Source organism: Drosophila santomea, chromosome 3L, assembly GCF_016746245.2.
Source record: "Drosophila santomea strain STO CAGO 1482 chromosome 3L, Prin_Dsan_1.1, whole genome shotgun sequence".
NCBI lineage: Eukaryota > Metazoa > Arthropoda > Insecta > Diptera > Drosophilidae > Drosophila > Drosophila santomea.
Genome location: NC_053018.2, coordinates 12,800,949 through 12,817,943, shown reverse-complemented (window position 1 = coordinate 12,817,943; position 16,995 = coordinate 12,800,949). Strand labels below are relative to the sequence as shown.

At 42.8% G+C, this 16,995-nt stretch overlaps 1 protein-coding gene across 1 annotated transcript; it reads right to left on the bottom strand.

The window, feature by feature from the left end:
* Positions 1-501: 501 nt before the first annotated feature.
* Positions 502-16,514, bottom strand: LOC120449025 (homeobox protein araucan). Its single transcript, XM_039631306.2, has 5 exons — positions 15,579-16,514; positions 10,259-10,819; positions 6,815-6,930; positions 2,010-2,341; positions 502-1,943 (listed from the first exon to the last, which is right to left on the bottom strand). The coding sequence occupies exons 1-5, from the start codon at positions 15,627-15,629 to the stop codon at positions 838-840; spliced, it is 2,166 nt and encodes a 721-aa protein (XP_039487240.1). The 5' UTR covers positions 15,630-16,514; the 3' UTR covers positions 502-837.
* Positions 16,515-16,995: the final 481 nt, after the last annotated feature.

The window sequence follows — 16,995 nt, the reverse complement described above, 5'->3', positions numbered from 1 at the left end:
AAGTGTTCAGGCTATGTATAAATTGATGTAAAACAATGCAAATGAGAGTAAATGTAATTAGCAATAATTCGAGAAAAAAAGCTACACGAAAATAATTAAAAAATCAATAACGAGAGGAATGTGCAGGAATGAATGTACAAAAATAGCAATTACCAAAACCAAAAAGTTTTTCCCATTCACATCTTGCTAGTATGCAAAATGCCATTGAATTAAATGATAGAAAGAGGTAGTTACTTAATTAGCAAAATAAGAAAAACTTGTTATTTGCTCTTTATTAAGGCACAGTATACTTTAAGTGATTTAGTTTTGTGGCAAAACCAGAATAATCATATAATTAGTAACACATTTACAACAAATACTTACTCTTATTTCTCATATAAGATGTTGTCATCACCAATAATACCATTTTTCAATATAATAACCACAAACCAAATTAATAACACTCTAGGTAGGCATTTCATGATTATAAAGAATTTTATTAAACGAGCTAAAATTATTTAGATTATGTGTTCCATATAGACGAAGTGTTTAGTGTGAAGTCTGTTAGACAATGAAAAACGTATCACAGTTTACAATCTTAATGCGCTAATTTAGTATTTAATATTTAGTGTTTTGTGTTTAGCCTAGGCTTACATTGCAGTTTTCAGAAGAGAAACATTTGATCTGGTACTCTAGATACTCTTAGATACATATGTAGATGCATAACTTGAATGAAACTTGAAGTTACTTAACGCGCTAAACGGCTACAGTTAATATTACACAATCCGTCTGGCTCTTGCACGATCCCACAAAGTAGCATATAGTACTATATAGGACTATATATAGTACCATACTCGATTAGTTGGTGAACTTCTTGAAGAGCGGCTTGAACATGGGCTCATTCCTGTGCAGCTGCGGCGATGAGGAGCTGCTGCTGCTGCTGTTCCCGCTGCTGTAGTCATCCCGCGGGGAGTACTCCCCCAATCTGGCCGAGAAGTTCATGGGGTAACCAGAGGTGGCGGGGAAGCCGAAGGCGTTACTGCTGCGACAGGTAGCGGTCATAGGGACTTGAGAAGCGGTAGGCAGGAGACTCAAAGCTCCGCTCAGCACCTTCATATTCGGCGGAGTTTGGGGTGGAGTATCTGGTTGGGCTTCGAGAAACCCCATCGCCCGCTGACTCGCTGTGGATTGAGATTGCTGCTGCTGCTGCTGCAGCTGCTGCTGCTGCGGATGCCGATTGTGAAACTGCAGCGGTATTGGTCCGCTGGTCGAACTTCCCGTAGTATGGATGGTACCGCCCTGCTGCAACTGCTGCTGCTGCTGCTGCGGCTGCTGCTGCGCCGGGGGCATATTGCTGTAGGGGATACTGTTGCTCGTAGTATGCAGCTGCTGGGTCGTAGCCCCTAGAAAACCCCCGTAGGCCGTGGTGAGCGGCCTCAGGTATGGAGTGGCGGCTCCATTGAACAGCTGCTGATCTCGTCCTGCCTCCGATGCTGGATACTGGTGTTGCTGCGCCTGTTGCTGCTGCTGCTGTTGCTGCTGCTGCTGCTGCTGCTGCTGCTGCAGCGGCATCGATTGGTGACCCATGTAAGCCGGCGGCGGTGTCTTGCAGCCAACTGTGTCGGCCAGACTCCAGATCTTCGGCTTGGTAGCTGGAATCGGCACGCCACAGTCCCGGCCTAGCTGGTTTTTTGGATCCCCAAGATCCGTCTGCAGCTTGGAGTTCTCCCCATGAAATGGCAGCATACCGCCCTGCTGGCCAGCCTGATAGTAAGCGGGATGCTGATGATGATACGGATGGTAGCCACCGGGGTGACCACTGGAGGAGCCACCGCCACCGGGGTAGCCACCACCACCAGCACCACTACCGGCTGCGGAATAACCAAAGCCGGCACGCAGTATGTTCGCCTGACCGAGGCACTTCTGGTCCTCATCTATGGCATCCTCCTCCTCTTTGGTCTCATCTGATTAAAAGAAACAGCAGCTGTAAGTAGGTAAACCCTATGGAGACCCCCCGTAATAAGCTATACCTTTGGCCAAACTGCCACTCTGGCTGCCCTTGCTCGGCTCCAAGTCCTCCTTGTCCTTCTCATCGTCCGATACCAAGGCATCATCATCGTCATCCGTGCGATTCTTCGGCTCCCACGTCATCTTGTTCTCCTTCTTCAGTCGACGCCGCGCATTGGCGAACCACGTGGACACCTGGGTGAGGGTCATCTTCGTGATGATGGCCAGCATGATCTTCTCGCCCTTCGTGGGATATGGGTTCTTCTTGTGCTCATTCAGCCAGGCCTTCAACGTGGCCGTGGACTCCCGAGTGGCGTTCTTGCGACGAGCTGCCAGGTCGTAACTGGCTCCATAGCTGGAATTAGACACAAGCAATCCTCTGTTTAGAGAACAGATGCAACCAACATTATCGTAATCACAAAGGAATAGTTTTTTAAGTTTTATACTATCTATATAGATTTATTTAGAGCTTAACAACAGGTAGCTATATATCTTTGAAACTAAAGTATTTTTTAAGAACCTATAATTTGTATCTATACCCAGAAAACTCAACATTTAAAAGGGCTTTGTACTCTTTGATAAAATTGCAGTAGTATTATCTTTCTAATTGCGTGGCCCAAAAAAAATTCGTTGCAGCAGCGAAACATGGAAATTCATTAAAAATGCGGAAAACTCAAATTGATGTTTTCCTACAACCTACCACTGTTTCCCCCCCGGAATCTCGTCTCTCTGCCAGTGTAATACAACGTCAAAATATTGTAAAACATAGTTGTGAAACAGGGCACGGCCACAAAAAGCAACAACATTGGACCGAAAACAGCGTCTCCGGCAATAACGAGGAGGACAAGTGGGTGCCACCGGGTGATCCAGTTGTTCCATATCCTCCACTCCGCCAGTTCTAGGTTCACTTCGTCAGTGCCAGTGCCAGTGCACTTATCGCATTTTTTTTTCAACCCACCAGAGGCTCCTCCATCATCCGCCATTCGTCCTCTGCAATAATGGTCTTTTGGTGGGTTGGTTCTGGTCCTGCCACCCACCAGAAGTTCCTAGCTAAATTAAGACCCCAACCCCTGGCGAACTCCACTGCACATCCGGCTCATCCGCTTTTCACTTTCGGGTTTTTCCCAAATCCTCCCAAGCCTCACAATCCCCCACTGCCAATCCCTTTTCGTCCTGCTTTATTTTGCGTTTGGTCCTTTTTCATGGGATTTTTATGGAGCCACAATCAACAGTTTGTGTGCGGTGAATTTTACAACAAGATAAAGAACGAATCTCGGCCTCGCTGCCCGTCGCACGTAAATTCGACGTCCTTTCTCCTTGATCCTTCTGCTTTTTCCCCACTTTTTTCTCCACTTTTTTTTTTATCTTTTTTTACATCTCGATTGCGTGCAATGTGCAGGATGTTCATAGTGATTAGCACAAGAGTTTGGAGGAGGACTCGTGAATTTGCATTCAGGCAACTAAGTGCGGTGTATGTTCCCCCTACAATCTGTTTTTTATTTTGGGTCAGGAAGAACTACTTTAATAAGCAGATTGATAGAAAAATATTATTAAAAATGTATAAGAAAATACTCTTTATTACTATTTGGCATGTTCTGCGTTTGCGAAAGAGAACAAGGATATTTTACTTACTTAGTAATTATTTAAAAAATAAGAAATTCTAGAAAAATTAAATTTGTTTATTTGAATGTTAATTTTAGTGAACTATTAAGAATAAATGTTTACTAAGTCTGATAATGTATGTAGACATGAACTATTCATAAAAGTTTTCTACATAATAACACCCTAGATAATAATATTGTGTCCCGCACAGGGATCTTTCACTGTACCACTAATGGAGTAAGATTTGTCCAATAACCGTGACCAGAGGTTGTGAAGCCCGTAATTTTCGGCACGTAACCCCACATCGGCTACATCGGCTACATCGGCCAAAGGCGTAGCTATATAGCCCGGCTATATCATTATCGCGTAGTTCGGTAGACGGATTCGTTGGATTCGACGGATCTGAGGCGAGTGATACGCTTTGTGGGCTTTTTGTGCTGTTATGTTTTACAAGCTAACAAACATCAATTTGTCCGTAATTGGCACGCATCCTATTTTTGTATTCGCCATATAATTGCAGTGCCCCGCCAGTGTGTGCATGTGCACATAAGTCTGCGTTCTTTTGGCATAACTCGTAAACAAAATTAAAAAAATGATTTGGCTGCTGTTGTTGCTGGCGGGCCATAATCTTGTTAACAAATCACATTCTTGTTCACACAAACACACGGACACGGCCATATGGTCACATATATGTAGTATAGCCGCATATAGCGGTTGGCCGAATATGCCGCGCTTATTAGTTTTAGACCGGCTTACACCCATTTACATTTCAGCTTTTGTTCGAGCCACATGCAATTTGGTTGGGAGCCACCAATTACGGCGGCCATTATCTCCAAGTTGCGATTTTCACTGGCGCTCGTTTGGTCGCTCGCATTTCGCATTTCGAACAAATAACGCTGGCTGCCAGCACAAATGACATTGGCTCCCGTGAGCAGACACGTTTCATGCCTGTCACTGGGTAATTACGTTGCCTGTCATTCCACCAAAGCCACCCACCCACCTATCCACCCATCCACAGATCCACCCACTCACCACCTCCTGCTCAAGCTATTTACAGCCCCATGCAATTGCCATCTGCCAGACAGACAGACAGACAGACATTCTTTCAGACACACAGATAGACCAACCGGCTGACTGTCAGTCAGTCAGTCGGATTTTCCACCTTTCCATCGAGTTTCCCGCTCCGCAGTTTCCCACTCCGTTGCCAATTTGTGACAATGGGCAAAACAAAGCGCAACCGTTGCTCTCTTAAATGTTTGTCAACCCGTGAATACGTACACGCCTACGCACAGAAAAAAATACATTTAAAAAAGTGTAATTACAAAATAATGTCATTTATAATTATACTCGTATCTAGATTTAATCGAAATTGTCGGAGCAATAAAATATATTAAAGCTGTAGTATCTTTGTATAAAATATAGAACGTGTGAGCTCCAGTTTTACAATTACGATGGTTTGGCAGATCTACTTTTAATTTGGTCAATTATTGCCTTAATTAATCAGTACTTCTCAAATATATTTTATCAGTTACGTATTATTAAATTACATATATAAAATCACACTTCTTAATATAAATTTCAAGTACAGAACAAAGTGATTCTCAAGCGCTGAGTTGTTTATAGAACCAACTGTTTTGGAATAATTCTTATCACTCCCGACTTTTGATTAGGCTTTTTCGCTTAGTGTACTGCACACACAGGTCGCAATACATACAAACACCGGTAGATTGGTAAGTAAGTGCGTATGTACTGCCGCTCAATATGGCGGCCAACATGGCGTTCATTTGCGGCTCACACCTCACCGTCCCCCTCTACCACTACCGCCCGCCTACCGACCGCCCTGCCACCGGCCACCTGCCCCTTCCTCCATGCAACACACCCCCCTCACCAGAGCCGCCCCCCCTCCAATCAACATGTATCGCTTACAACTCACTCACTCATTCATTCACTTAGCTCACTGCGGCTCGATTTCATGGGCTTTCCGCACGCAAGCCGGGCCCAAACGAAAGCGAACCAAACCAATCCACAGTCGACCCAACCAAACCAAACCAAACCAAACCAAACGATACCGTCCACACCGACGGTCCAACGGGAAGCCGCAGCCGTTGCATGCCACTCAGTCTTTCAGCCTTTCAACCGACTCTTCCCCCGATTTGGGTTCGGAATGAGGCGATTCATGCCTCCTGTCCATCGAATCTCACTCCTGTGTACTCCTCATTTGAGTATATGTGCGTACGCACTTGTGTATGCACCCACGTGTGTACATACTTAGGGCTTAATGTATGTGCATACACAACAACAAATTCTCCGTGTTTTTTATATGCTCAAAATATTTATTTAATAGGTGCTAATTATACGGCACATTCCGGAAAATCACGCACTTACACGGAGAATAAGTGAAGGGAATACCTGTCACAGTTTACGCAGTTTATTCACTCTTTAGAAAAGGTTCCTAACTTCAATTCCTTTCTTTATTTATTAAGTTTTAGGAAAAACCTTAAAAATATATATATTTTTGTAAATTAAAATTGAATTCCATTCTTAATTAATTATATTTTAAGTGAACTCTTTAAAAGTAATCATTTTTCGTAATTAGAAGTCAGTTCAGCAACAGTGTGTAAACAGACATATAAATTGCTGTAATAATTACATTTTTATCACATTTAAACGAACCAAACTTTTTGAACAAATGATTAATGACCCCCAACTTTCTCTCAGTGTAAGTCACACATCTGTATACATTTAAAGTCCAGTGTATGTGGTGCGTTGCGCGCACTGGCGTGCAATTAACTGCTATTATTTTTGCAGCAATCATAAATAAATAATTTCGCGCTCTCATACAGTTTCGAACAATTCAAATTTTATTATAGCCCGTCCCTTGCGGCAATTGCGCCATTTCTTTGGGCGGGGGAAAATCGCGGGAAATTGTAGGAAAACGCCGGAAAAGTGGGGAGTGCAGGGCTGGCGCAGCCGCCGCAGGCAATTAAATTCAAATCAATTTCAAGTACTCGCAAATATTTTGTAATTAATTATGGGCGCCCAATTGCATTTGATTTGGCGCGACCCCATCTACTTGTATTTAAATTGGGCTAAAAGGCTTTCTATTTATTTTCTATTAGACGCAATTAATTATGCCGCAGACACATTTGATGCTGCCACATTTTTCGCAATCAAAACGAAAACTAATTGAAGGAAATTAAATGAAATTAAATTAAATAATTCTTACCCGTAGGCCGACATGGGATCGTAGGAATAGTAGCCCGTAGTGGGCTGAAGTCCAGCCGAAGTCCAAGCTCCCATCTCCGGACCTGCGCCCGTGTCCTTCAGTCCGTACGGATTGCTCTGAAAATGGAAAAACGATAAACGATTAACAATAAACAATAAACGATGGAGAATTCAGTGATTCAGTAAGAGCCATGGAATTGAGTTATTAGCGAACATAGTATTTTCCCACACTATTCGAAGTTGACAATTTTGTTAACATGGAATCTATAATTTGGCAACATATTTCGCAGGCCGAGCTGGCGAACAAGCAAATGCCCAGATGTTGGCCATATTTTAGAGCCAAAGATACACGCAGCGATACAGAAAAATACATAATTTAAGGCAGACAAAATTTTGGTATTTGTTACGTGTATTAACCAAGTCGATGCGCCGATTATTGTTATTAGATTTAAAAGCGGTTAAGTCCAAATAAAAACAAAAAAGCACAGCTCGAACACTTTGAATTTTAATTTGGCTCGATTTCTGTTTGTGGCATGCGGCGATTTATGCCCTCGGAAAATGACAGCCGGATTTATGAGCGACAACTATTGGCCAGATCGCCGTCCAATCTGGTTGGCCCTGTCGAGCCGGGCTTTTGTGTGAGCTCTTGATTTATGAAACGGTATTAACATTTTTAATTGCTTAACATCATGTATGCCGTTGTTTATTAATTTTTCACCCCACCCCCTTTTTTCTTTCATTATGGCCAGAAAACCGCCGCCGCCGCCGCTGCCGAGTGACAAATATATTTATCAAAATGTCGTAAATACATATGTATACATATACGAACAGGTATTGGAATCGCCCTACACAAGATTTATTTGCCCAATCGAAACGATTGGTTGTGGGGAAATGTCAGAAGTGAGATTTTGCTAGATCTCTCTACCCCCGAAAAGGAAATGAACTCGGTTATTAACACCTGCCAAATTCGAAATTCGAAATTCCGGCGACATCTTATCGAGGCAACTCCGAGATATTTTCTTAATTAAAAGTATGCGCTTCGTGACAGCCGATAAAAAAAAAGACACTCGCTCAGGTGCTTGCCAGAAAAAAGAAAAAATAAAGACCAAAAAAAAACAAAATACAAAAAAAGAGGAGAAAAATAAAGAACGAATGAATTTCCTGTTGTTGTAAATAACAATTTAACATGACACTTTGGTGGCTGCCGCTGCCATTCCCGCCCCATTTCCTCCGCTTTTCCTCTCCTTTCCCGGGGGTTTCCCTTTTCCCTCGCTCACATCACTGCCATCTGAAGGAGGTTTTCTTTGAAGTACTCGTCGAGAGCCGCCCAAGTTGATTAGACCCTGTGTTCGTTCATATTAATTAGATCGTTCAAACTAATGTGCTTATTACAGCGCTCGTAAACATCGGGGAAATACTGTTGACAAAGTCGGACAAGTGTCTTAGGATTTCTCGAAATTAGGACCAATTTATGAAACGTGATTCTTGAAATTGCGCGGAGTTATTATGGGCAAGAACGTATAATTTATAGAATCTTGTAACAATATTTAAAACAGTGACATGCCACTTTACCAAGCTATGGACAAAACTATATCCAAATTTTCGAAATGTTTTTGATTGCTTTCGAGATTTAAGTCACTTTTAGCTGCTATTACAAATTAAGAGGTTCGATTAAGTATTGCCAACACATTTCTTGACAAATAGTTACTAGATACTGAAATTTTGCACACAAGCCACGTCGATGAAAATATTTATCTGCTGTGCGATGCGGCAACATGATGTCCTTATAAAACACTTGCTCGATTATTTGGGCACTTCTAGCTAAGCCTATCCATCTCGGGCAGTTAGCTATTTGCCAAGGCTAAATACTGTCCACATTGTTGTTATACATATTGTTGCCAATTTTGTGTGTTTGTTTGTTTGTTTGCGTTGGCCTTTCATTCAGGCCAGCAGCCTGAAAAGCAAAGCAAAAGCAAAAGCAAAGCAGCAGCAAGCACAATGTGTTTTGCTTCAGTCATGCTGTGCTCGTGTACATTTCAGCGGTCACTTAGAGACTCTACGAGCACAGTTGGGGACACAATAATAGGGATAAAATAATAAAAAAAAAATTGAAGAAGAATAGAGTCTTTCAAAGTGTTTTTAAACCATCTATTAATTATTCAAAAAATATTATTAACATAATAAGCACAAGTTCTTCTTATCAAAAAACATAGAGAATAATAAATTTCAAATTAAAATGGAAAAAGTTGCTTAACATTAGTTTAGCTCACTAAGTATTGAAAAATCGTTAAATAAAATTGCATTTTAAGTAAAACTTTAATGTTTTCAATCAAACGTTATATAGATAAATGGTTTAATTTAACTTTTAAGCACATACATATAAATATATAAAGCTGCCTCTATGTTAACCATAAATATGCAATGTTTATAAATTACTAACTTAGTAAATTGTTGTTCAGGATATCCTAAAACTGTTTTGCTATTATAATAAATAGGTTTTGCAGGCAAAGTACTGCTATTATTATTATTATTACTGCCCCCCACTGTGTGGGCGCTCACACACACAGCGACATAAGCTTGATTAGCCCACACATACACGAAGAGAGTGGAGTGTAATTGAGGCCATGGGGCAATATGTTTTGTTACCAATGATTTTGCCTTTCTTTATGCAAAGTATCGAATATCGCAATGGAAGTCGGCAGTTGTCAGTTTGCAGGGAAGCGGCGGAGTAAACGGGCTTATAAATTAGGTGGATGGATAGACGGCGATAGAAAAGGATTGGCCATCGGGGGGATGGAACTCTGAATGGCTATGGGTATGGGTATGGAATTGAGTCCCAGAGAAACTAAACCCCCGATACGGAGTCAAATGAGGTTTGACTGAGCTTCAGTCAGCCATAATGATAATTCGATTTAGTCGACTGCATTGACAAGCCATCGATGTTGCTGCTTTGTAGTTTTGTTGTCGTTGTCGTTGTCTTTGTCGTTGTTGTTGTCGTTGTCGTTGTCGTTGTTTTTGTCTCCCTCATAAGCTGCGGACAAAAGCCACTGACTACACAATTAAAGTCATACGTTGAGATAATCCATTTAGCCCTCTGGCCCATGGCTCTTGGCCAACACACTCGGAAAAATAAATACACTCATTTTAAGTGACCTTAAAAATAACTATTTGATTGATGCCAAAAAAATATCATTACATGAATTTAATTAATGGCAAAGGTCAATAATAAAGCCACTACAATAGTTATTGAAAAAAGCTAAACAGATTTGAATTAAATGTAAATTAAAATTATAAATAATATGAACCTTCATTTTCTTGACTTATTAATAATTTGTATAATATTTTTAGAAAATTGGTTTAACATTCTAAATAATAATTTTGGGTATATAAAAGCTGTCAAAATTTCTTGCGAGTGTTCCCCCTTATGTTGTACAAGTGCACTCACCAGCGGCGAGTAGAAGGCAGAGCTGTCCACTCCGATGCTCTGGTAGGGATTCTGGTCCGTGGAGGGGTACGGCGTGCCGTAGACGCCGACGCTGGCCGCCGGGAGGCGGGAGTAGCTGGAGAGGGCGAGGCGGGCGGAGTCGTACTGGCAGGAGCAGACCGTCTGACCCGACACCGGGTCGGTCATTATGGGCCGCCCGTTCTCGCAGCATGATCCACCACCACCACCAGCAACACCAGCAGTGGGCGTCGTGCCCACGCCGTTGCCGTCCAGGGAGCCACCGGTGGCCAGATCCGCGGGTCCTCCTCCGCCCGCCGAGGATCCACCTCCTGCGCCAACCACCGTCGCCGCATTCGAGTTCTGCGAAAGCGCATTGGGACTCAGCGCCCCCGAGGAGGCATCTCCGCCAGCTCCGCCCGGGGGCTGGCTGCCCTGGCAATCCTGACCTCCCGTGGGGCTCATCGCCGGGGCGTTTGTCATCACCAGCGCCTCGTTCACATTCACATTCACGTTCACGTTCGCGGAAGCGTCCTCCGTCGGCTGGACACTGGGGGGCAGGAGCTGGAAGAGATCGGATGGGAAGAGGCTCTTCAGTGCAAGTTCGTCGCAAATTGAAACACAAATTCGCGGTTTCCGCCGCTTATCTTATGGGTATATTAAGTTGAATGCACAGTAGAAAAATACAAAGCTAATTTAAAAGCAATATATGGTAATTTAACAAAATTCTAAGTAACCTCTTAATAAATCATTATTTTAACATTTTTTAATTTAATTCTTAAACATTTTTCGGGGTAAGCCTAACATAGTGATATAAAATGTTTCAGATGTAAAAAACTTCATTAATTTTATGTATCGGATTGCCTTTAATGAATTTACCAGCCAAACTGATGATGTCAAAAATGAAGTTGACATTATCGAAATCATATTATATTTTCCCACTGTTCAGGTACTTCTAAACTCGAAAGGCAGTCGAATGATAGCCTTAAGTGATATATAAACACACATCGCCACTGGTTTACATAACTAATGCATGTTAATCAAGGGGCCATTTTAATTTTTATTTCAAACACCAAAGGCCGAAGATGATCGAGAAATATTTTCCCTCGGCCGCAAAAGGGTCATTTTGAACACCTTATAGAGATACGAACCTCCGATAAAACCCCACACTCGCTGCCCGAAGAGGTGGGTCTTCCAAGAAGCCCCCAATCATTGTGCCATTGAATGAAAATATTTCATTTCGAACACAAAACTCAGTCCCTAAACTGACAGTGTTTATCTAAAAACAGTTCGCCAATGAATTAGTTTATTGTTTATTATTGATAAGATAGTTTTCTTTGATGGATCTAAGGAAGGTTACCTCCACAGAATTCTGGCGAATGATTTCTGTCACTTATTTATTTTGCAGTGGAATATATAAATAAATATATATCCGATTCTATTTCAAATGAAGTGAAATTTGTTAAAGAGTTATTCACAGTAATCGAAACCATGTAAAAAACCAAGACATTATTAACAGTTCTTGTACTTCTAATAACCAATATTTCGCCGCAAGTAGCTAGAAAATTGAGAAGTAATTTAATAATTATCCAAACTATCCTTGAACAGCGCCATAAACTAGATGTCAACTTGTTCGCCAAGAGGCGAGGATGAAAACCTGCCTGGGAGTAGATGCCTCCATCACATCGCGGCACAGGAAACGCACGTCCATGTATAATGGCTAATTTTCTGCAGCATAATGCCGAGTAAGTCATGCTAACTGCCGTACTGGAAACTTCATAAATATTGATGTCCGGCAATGTTGTTTACCCACCCCATCAGCCCATGTAGCCGACCATCCTCCTCCTCCTACTGAAGACACCAAATCCGCCTGAATCGCTGGGTAATTGCGAATTTAATTCGAAAAATCGACAGTAGGCCCATTACAAGATGCATCGATAGCATGTAAGCGAATATGGTGTTAACACACAATCAATGCCACTGGCCACTGGCCACTGAAAAGCGCAGAAGATGGACGGGATTCATAATCCCGCGGCGATTAAGTTCCCTTAATCAATGGAGTACTTTGGATGTGGAGTTCAGGATACGCGAACTTCGTTGCAATGGCGGCCAGATCAATTACCAAGCAAATCGATTTCAAGTGCCGGATCGGCAACGGGGCAACCTGATGTGATGTCCTCCATCTTTACAGTGGAGCTTCGCCTATGGCATGCGCCACTCACTTGGCAATTAATATGCAAAATGCGCCAAGCCCATGAAGCCAGTTGTCTGGGGGCATTTTGAAAGATGCCAGAAATCAATGAGGGTGTGGCAGCCGACGCCTATAGGTCCGCACCAGACCGACTTTTCGGACCCATCCAAGATCGGATCGATATGGATATGGATGCCTTCAGATGCCTGGAGATGCCTGGAGATGCCTGGCGATGATGCAGATGGAGATGGAGTTGGGCAACATGCTGGCATAAAGGCTTCTGAAAATTACCGCGGGCAATCTGCAAAACGAGCGGACTGCTTCAATTTTCACAGTCTGAAGTCTGGAAGTCCTGAAGTTTGAAGTCTGTAAGTCTTAAAGTCTTCAAGTCTGGAATCTAAAGACTTCGCTCTTCTGGGCGAAAATATCGGCGCATCGAACCCATAATTAAGTTGAGTGCTCCGCCTGATGGACAGCTACAAATTGATCGAAATGCCCAGCAAAAGGTCATAATATCTGGGCAGCAACAATTTTAGCCCGGCTTACACGGCTTCTGTGGCGAAATTCGCGGTCAAAACTTAAATGCAGCCACCAGAACGCATAATTATTCCGCGTCATTAACATAATCTGACAATAGAACCTTTTTCTTCGCCCGAAAAACAAAGCAGCACATGCATATTATTTTATAATTATCAGATGCGATCGATTCGGGATTGATCCTCTTGAAATTCAGCAGGTGAGTGATCCACTAGAAGGTCGCCTGTCCGATCATAATTAATAAAGTAAAAATTTCCTTTTTTTTTTTGAGTCGTGCTGAAACGCACAAATAATAGAATTTCGAGGCCAAGATCGCTGCCTCTATATCTATATAGGGACATCGAAACCAAAAAAAAAGAAATATGAAAACGCACAGCCATTTATCAAAATTTTACAAATGAATGATTCAGTTGTTTTATGTTTTTTTTTTTTTTTGTTTTCCACCATGCCGCGTGATTTTAATTAGTAAAAAGCAAATACATTTCGGTCGATCTGTATGGGAATGTTCAGCGATCGATCGAAACGAAAGGAAAGGAAAGGAAAGGAAAGGAGGAGGCTGTGCTCAACGTTCCCAGAGTTTCTCGGCACAACAATATGAGAATTATGACAACTGATCTGATAGGCGACACCATATAGGGAGCACTATGCGCCTGCCAGATTCCTCAGCTCCTTGAGCGAATGCATTATTCATGAGGCAGAGGACTCCATTCCTGCACTACCTTTCCGCTTGGAGGAAGCGCCAGTGGTCCAGTCGTCCACTGGTCCAGTGGGCCATGTGAATTGGCCACGTCTTCGCATGGAACGTGGGGAACTTTCGATGTTGGCAGTTGGAGGATCCAGACGACGACGACGACGACGACTGGCAGGCGACAGTGCGCAGATAAGATCTGCTGGCCATGTGTGTGCCCAGTAAGCAGCAGTACCAGCAGTACCAGTAACCAGTACCCAATGCTCAATGCCCAATGCCAGATACCCAACTTCTGAGTCCCAGTCCAGTTTCAGTGGCTTTGGAGATTTCTGTGAATCGCAAACGCAGCGATCTAATCGCAACTTGTATCTCGTGGGTCCACCAAAGTTGCCCGGCTACCGCGTTGCTGCATCCGAATCCCTCCCCCGACAATCTCCGCCAGATGACCAAGTTGATAACACCGGAGTATAAGCGCCACTTGGACCCTCACCCTCACCCGGAACCTCAACCCTCAGTCGCCAATGTAAAGTAGATCAGAGAGGAGACCAAGTCATTGGTCCATCGATCGTTTGGTGGATGCCCGATGCTATCCAATCTGCCATCTCCAGAATCAATGGATGTGGATGCTCCTCACGTAGCCAACAGGGCATTCCCAGGGCCTGCCCTCAGCTGTCACTTTACGGTTATGAATTTTATGATTTACGATCGCCGCAATTGAATTTTATTGACTTTTCAACAGTTTCACCTGAGCGTGCCTCAATCGGCACCTCCCATCTTCTTGGCCTTCTGATTGCCACGGCTTTTCCCTTTTCCCTTTTTATTTTTTTTTTTCTTTTTTGCTTTCGTTTTCGACTTTAGTTAATTGGACTCGTGTGGTCCGAAATGGGAAAGACGCCAGAGTTCTTCGGAGGCAGAACCATGCAATTGGTAAGCCCAAGTATCATAGCCTGGGAAATTAAAGTCTAGCGCAGACAAACTCAATCAATGGCAAATTCAATTTACTCTAGGTCTTCTACTCAAATATCTCTACCACTTTTGCAATCCATCATGATATTTTACAAATATTGCAGTTGCACCTGCAGCCCTCGTAATTTGGCGCAAAATCCTTAAAGCAGCAAACAGTTTTTGTGTGAATTTTAAAGGTTGACAAAAACGACTGATTCCTTGGAGTGCCTTTTTCTCAGGCCATTTATCAGCCATCTGATTTATTATGCTTTTTTGCTGGGCTTCCACCAATTTACTGTCATAAACATGGAAAAAGTTTGCCTCAAGCAGCTGTTTTTGCTGCTTAGTGAAAAGTCCGAAAGCGCTACAATCAAAGACTTTTAGCGGTTTTGCCCTGTAGTGGGTCCTCAAGATCAAATAATCGGATAGCTTTGACTGCAGTCGGTGGAAGTACTCAGATGAAAGTTGAAAATTGGAATTAAAAGTTTGCCAAAAAAAAGCGTCTAACTTTAAACCCAACCAATCCAAGGAAATACATTTAAAAAAATATGTAGTTATTAGCCGTTAACTAGTTTAGTTTTCATGATGAGATGCAATCCAGCAAAGTTAGTGATGATTATAAATAGAGAAATTAAAAAGTTGTATGAATACAAATGATGACTATAGACAAATTCAATTTAAACATGATTTTACAAGGTTGTTGTCTTTAATTACTCCATAAATAAAAGCTGTTACAAGTATTATACAAATTATGAATCTTTGAGTCAATCATAATAATCTGTTGATACTGATACTATCAGTCTGATGAATAATATTGACTTTAATTTAGATCTCATTTCCAAGTTAATAGACAGTTCTTTCATCTGCTTATCTGGAGATCTTCTGTGACTTAATGAATATGAATAACCACTATATAGTATATACTTAGTATATATCTAGATCTGAATGATTAGGAGACCCACCTGCGAGGCCGACGGAAAGCCTCCGTATCCGAATTGTGTGTAGGCAGCCATTTCGCTATGTGACTATACGACTATATGAGACCTAGTCTTAAGATACTCTCTCTTTCTTTCTCTCTCTCTATCTCACACTCTCTCTCACTCGCTCTCGTGGGCAGTCTGCTGAAGGATATATGGTGAAGCTGCTACATCCAAGGATGTGCTTAACGGGTTAACAGCTCAGTTTCGATTGGGTCTGTTCACAGTGGGCACTGGCACGAAAGCGACCATAAACGACATTGGGCCAACCGAAAGTATCTCGTGGATTTGTTAGGTATTTGCAGTTGTATCTGTCACTTGTGTTGTATTTTTTTTTTATTTTATTTTGTTTATGTATATTATTTGGCTGGCACACGCAAAACGCGGCGGCAACGAGAAATCGACGAGAAATATCGACGGCAAAAACGCGGCGCTTCAGCACACGCTCCCTTTCAGATGTGCACCTTATAACGTTCGAACACGAACTGGTTGCGAATGCCGTTGCTGTTGGCCGTGTTTGCTGCTGTTGGCCGTCTTGCTGCTGTTGTTGCTGCTGTTGTTGCTGTTGCTGTCGTTGTTGCTGCTGTTGGTGGGGCGCATTCCGCTGCAGTTGGCGCGGGAGCGGGACAACAATATGCCGTTTCCCCCGCTACAAAGGGGGGGAAAGAGGGCATGCCGCTCGCCTTGGGAGCGAGCAACAAAACAATGAAGAGCCGGCAGCCTGGAAGTGTAAGCATTTTCGGGCAACGCCCACCCGGTTCTCCCGGTTTTGTGTGGTGGTGGCACTTTGGCCGCTCTCTCTTCGCACTTCCAATACGATTCCCCGCCAGCGACTCGTATTCGCGGCTCACTGGAAGTGAGGCCATCGCAACCACCAATCGTAGGGCTCCATGGGCTTCGGCTGGCTGATTTAATGGACAGGTGCGAGGTCGCCAGGCAGAAGAAAGCGAAAAAGAATACAAATGAATTGGATTGGAAAGGGAAGGTAAGGAAAGAGCAGGGGTATGCATTTTCACAACTGTCGATGGTCTTGTTTTGCCCACAATTCCCGGGCAACGCCCATTTGTTTTGTTTGGCTAGTCATTTGTTTGTTTACTTTTCACAATTGTGCGCCCAACTCGCAACTGGAAGTGCATGCGATCGCCAGCTGGAAGTGGCAACAAAGTGGCGCGTTGGGATGGCCAAAAGTGGCGACACAAAAGCGTTAATAAGATCAGCAAATTCCAAGGCACTCGCAATCGCAATCGCACTCGCACTGTATTTATCGTCTGTCATTATCTTCATCGCTGAATTGCGCTTTAGTTAACTGCCATTATCGATCCTCGCTAATTAATCTCTCCTAATCGGGTTTATATGAAACATTTCCAGCGATCTTTGCTTAAATATCATGCCACTTGAATAC

Excerpts from the sequence above, each read along its gene's own strand:
- LOC120449025 (XM_039631306.2), bottom strand. The coding sequence starts at position 15,629 with ATGGCTGCCTACACACAATTCGGATACGGAGGCTTTCCGTCGGCCTCG. Across the intron at positions 10,820-15,578 it reads GCTTTCCGTCGGCCTCGCAG|CTCCTGCCCCCCAGTGTCCA; the intron begins GTGGGTCTCCTA and ends GATCTCTTCCAG. Across the intron at positions 1,944-2,009 it reads GAGTGGCAGTTTGGCCAAAG|ATGAGACCAAAGAGGAGGAG; the intron begins GTATAGCTTATT and ends TCTTTTAATCAG.